Source organism: Etheostoma spectabile, chromosome 23 (genome assembly GCF_008692095.1).
Source record: "Etheostoma spectabile isolate EspeVRDwgs_2016 chromosome 23, UIUC_Espe_1.0, whole genome shotgun sequence".
Lineage (NCBI taxonomy): Eukaryota > Metazoa > Chordata > Actinopteri > Perciformes > Percidae > Etheostoma > Etheostoma spectabile.
In genome coordinates, this window is record NC_045755.1 from 2922723 (window position 1) to 2926992 (window position 4270).

At 40.8% G+C, this 4270-nt stretch overlaps 1 protein-coding gene across 4 annotated transcripts in view; it reads left to right on the plus strand.

Moving 5' to 3' along the window:
- LOC116673414 (aryl hydrocarbon receptor nuclear translocator-like protein 1) overlaps nt 1–4270 on the plus strand; it is a 23045-nt gene that overhangs the window by 15512 nt on the left and 3263 nt on the right. For 3 of the 4 annotated variants that reach the window (XM_032505748.1, XM_032505750.1, XM_032505751.1), the window contains 3 exons: nt 952–1045; nt 1811–1943; nt 3931–4270. The exon at nt 3931–4270 is cut by the window's right edge and continues 3263 nt beyond it. In XM_032505748.1, coding sequence (XP_032361639.1) covers nt 952–1045; nt 1811–1943; nt 3931–4082 — 379 coding nt within the window. In that variant the 3' untranslated portion in view covers nt 4083–4270. The remainder of the gene's footprint in view (nt 1–951; nt 1046–1810; nt 1944–3930) is intronic. The other variant, XM_032505749.1, reaches the window with a different exon arrangement.

Consider the following 4270-nt stretch of genomic DNA (forward strand, 5'->3'; position numbering starts at 1 on the left):
TGTGTGTGTGTGTGTGTGTGTGTGTTAAGCTAAGTGTAACACTATTATGTTTACATAAACAGCACTCCCTCATCCCTGTTCAGGGAATGTCGGTTAAGTAAACTTCCCTCGACAAAGTTCTCCATTCAGAACACCCTGCAATGTCACTAACACACACATCACTTTCTCTATGCGTTACCCTGGTAACACCTTGGATACACTGCTGCTACTGTCGAAATGTTACACTACTGAACTAAAATATTGAAACAAAAACTGATACCAATATAATACTGAAATGTCTTTATTTTATTGTGAATAAATGTGATTTAAATCATTTTAGATGTTAGTAGTCATTCCAGCGAGGCACAATGACTGATGGGTAATCTTGCTTGTCCACTTCCGACAAAGTAATGAACCGTTGTTCACTTCTTCCCTGCACAGTTCACAGTTCCCTTTTGAACTAAGTATTTTTGCTCCTTAAGCGGCCTATGATCCCCGGCAAAACCGTGAGGTCCGGCGCAGATCAGAGAGGCATAGCACATCTGGAATTGTCTGTGTCTTGAAAGGTCGGCGGCAACACGGTCAAAGTTAAAATTATTTGTATTTCGGCGGCACAGCAAGGGTAGCACTCCACCTAGCTGGGCGGCACCGCTCCCCATAGGAAAACAATGGAACGGCCAGCGCAGAGTGGTTTTACAGCGGATCGCGTGTAGGCCCATTTACAGTTTGGATGGCTGAATACCCCGTGCAGTCTACTTGGCATGGAACTACTAGGCAATCAGAACGCACCCTTTGATTATGTAGACCCTCTGGAGAAATGGGTAAAGTGCCATATGTAAATGCAGTGCCATGTAGGGGTAGGGCACATCAAATAGGATACAAATATAAACATTTATAACAAGCCTAGAAGAATATTTTATGACAATTCAAACTTTTTAAAGTAATTTTATCTCCTGCTTTGTTCCTTTTAAGCAAAATGAACTCGTCTCCATCCAGCGGGGCTTGCAGTCCGTTTGGCCTGGCCCAGGAGAAGTGTCCACGGGTGTCCCCACTAACCAGCACCAGTGTGGGTGACATCTTCGTCATTACTTATCATTATCTACTTGGAGGCAAATTCAATTCTTTTTCTTACCATTTATGAAGTCAAGCCATAATCATATATATATATATAAATAACTTTGACCTGGGTAAACTTGTGTTTTTGCCTTTTCTTGTTTTTTGTTAAATTTTCAATTTTCAATTATGTCACAAATTAAGGTTTAATTCTAATGCATGTCTGGGGAGTTTATATGTAAATGTATCTTGCCAAATGTTATATGCAAAAGAAATCGTGTCTTTAACTTGCACATATTCTACATAGCACACAGCACATTTTCACAAAACTGAATGGTGACATGGAAAGTTGTGGTGATGTAGGCACAACATTTTTGAGCAGCTTGCGCAGGTCATGACCAGACAACTCATTGAAATTGCAACATCATGTTACAAAAATATAAAGATATAAAGTACTGTTACTTGTAATGGAATAATTCCATCCCATTTAACTAAAGTCACAACTTGACTTATATTGACTTGTATTTCCACAACAGCATGCTCACATGTCCTTATAGTGTGTAAGTCTTATTCCAATGTAAGACTTATTCAAATTTGACCTGTGGTACTTCTTTGTCATTGACAGGCAGGTACTAATATTTTTCTTTCTCACCCTCTGAACACAAATATTGCGCAAAACTTTGCACAGAAAAATGTGTATATTGAGACCCTTCAGTGAAAGAAACATGGAACATGAGGCCCTGTGTGGTGTTTTAACGTTTACCATGACTTGTTGCAGGCGTCCAGCCGAGAGGAGGCATCAGGCAGTTCATCCCAGTCCCAGTGTGACTCGAGGACCGCAGAGGGCGCGAGCAGTGCAGCATCTGAAAGCTCGGCTGCTGTCAGCAGGATAGCCCTTAACCCAATCCAAGGTATTATCAGTTTTTCTCTACTTCTCTGAAAAAAGAAGAGGAAATGGACCACACTCAAAAAATCCTGTCCACAGGCTTACTTTTGGCATGATATGTTGAAAAAGAACTCACAGCAGACTTTAGCTGTGTCGGAATCCGTTCCCTCATTCACTCACTCACTATTCCCTGCATATAGTGTTTATTATATAGTGAAGTATATAAAGAACGATTTCAGACTCTACACTGAAAACATCGTTGTGTCTGTAGATGCACCAGTTGTTTGTGTGAGGGAGGCGGGCGCCCACAGCATCATCATCATCATCATCAACAAACCCAAACAAAAATACTTCTATCACGTACCTGAAACAATACGAGCACTCAGGAGAATAGTAAAATGTTGTACTGTGTATGTGTTACATTTCCAATGCTTAAAAACTGTAAAAAGCTGTATTTTTCCTCTTTCAGTTTTCACGGTTGCTTCTGCTTCTTCTTCCTTCTGGGAAAACACAACCGCGTTGTATTGTAGTATGGGAGCAAAATGTAGAGTACATTGTATCTACACCTAAATATTTTTTTTAAATTGTTTTGTATTTTTTATTCATGTAAACGATCAACACACTTTAAAAGAGAAAAAATAAGAAAAAAATAAATAAAACACAATCCTATACAAATCAATCCGATTCCATCAAAGAACAACGTACTAGTTACTTTACAGCTTAAGATTTTTGCACACAAAACACATACAATACAACAAATACAGTGTTTTATTATAATTGAATATAACAACTGTTTGGATCATTTCATTTTCTAAAATCTGAGGATTTTTCAGCATTGAGTACTTTTACTTTTAATACTTTTAAGTAAATTTTCCTGATATGAATACTTACATACTTTTACTTAAGTAACATTTTCAGTGCAGGACTTTTACTTGTAACTGAGCATTTTTACAGTGTGGTATTAGTACTTTTACTTAAGTAAAGGATCTTAATACTTCTTCCACCACTGCCCACTGTGACCGCCTCCCTACGTGGACTTTCTCGCTCTTTATACTACGTCCCCTGACTTCCTTCTTTGCTTCCGTCATAAGTACTATGGGCACTAGAGGTTGTCTATAAACTATAAATGTAAATATGGCGCCTAACAGCATGTACAAACAACCTATGGGGTTGTTTTACTTCAGACCAAAAGAAGCGATCCAGCGATTCTGCCGCAGGGTTGCGCGGCGGGGTCAAAGAAATGGCCCATTTGTGTGAAGTCCTGTTGTGGTCTTTAACCCTCCAACATAGCACAAGTAGACTTTATATTTCACAATTACTATTTTCAATCAGCTTGTTTAAAGATCTCGACTTTTCCGATAGCCCTTAAAGGCAGCTTTATTTCACTGGGGGAGAGCTTGAAAAAGGAAAGACGAGCGAGACACAGCGAGTGCTTTGTGTTGCAGGAGACATTCAGCTATTACACAAACTCCCAGGCAATTAAGTGCTTGTGTTTCGTTTTTTTTACCCTCATAGTGTTTTAAAACCTACTCGTGGCAGCGATAGAGGCCCTGATGCTTCTTGTTTACTGTACGGGATTCTTCCACCACCTCAAACCATAGCTCATAACACTCTTACCTGAGCCTGATTGCTGGCCAACACAGCGTGACATGGCGTTGTATTTTGCAAAAAGTTTAGTCAGTCTCAACTTTTTGCTTTTGTTAATGTCCAGCACTTTGTAAATGTGCTTTACAAATAAAGTTGGATTTGATTTACGTGTGGACTGGTAGCCAGAGAGAGCCAGTTCACCTCCTTGAGCAAGGCACCAAACCCCTCCAACCCACTCACTCTGACATCTCTCCATTTATGCATGTATAGGACCTGAGCATGTGTGCGTATTTCAGGCCTGTGTGTGTGTGTGTGTGTGTGTGTTCTATCGCAACAAAGTGAAAAAAACTGAAATTTACCCCACTGGGGATCAATAACAAGTATACAATTCCATAAAAAAACATTCTTTGCTGTGTGTCACCCAGGCGAGCCGTCCCAGCTGGACTTGGACTTGGTGCCAGGCCTGAGCAGCTTCAGCAGCGACGAGGCAGCCATGGCGGTCATCATGAGCTTGCTGGAGACGGATGTGAACATGGGTGAATCGGGGGACTTTGAAGGCTTGCACTGGCCTTTCTAGAGGGCGCACAGACACTAAGCTCTCACAAGCTCTCACGCAGAGAACGTGTTCAGTGGTTGGCTCTGTGGCCAGCTGAGTGGCCTTGCACATTTGAACCCACTGAACATGTCTTACTTGAGGAAGCTGGACAAATAGAAAAAGTTAATAGAAATAATTGTTACTGTGATGACCTTGTTGATCCCCCCCCC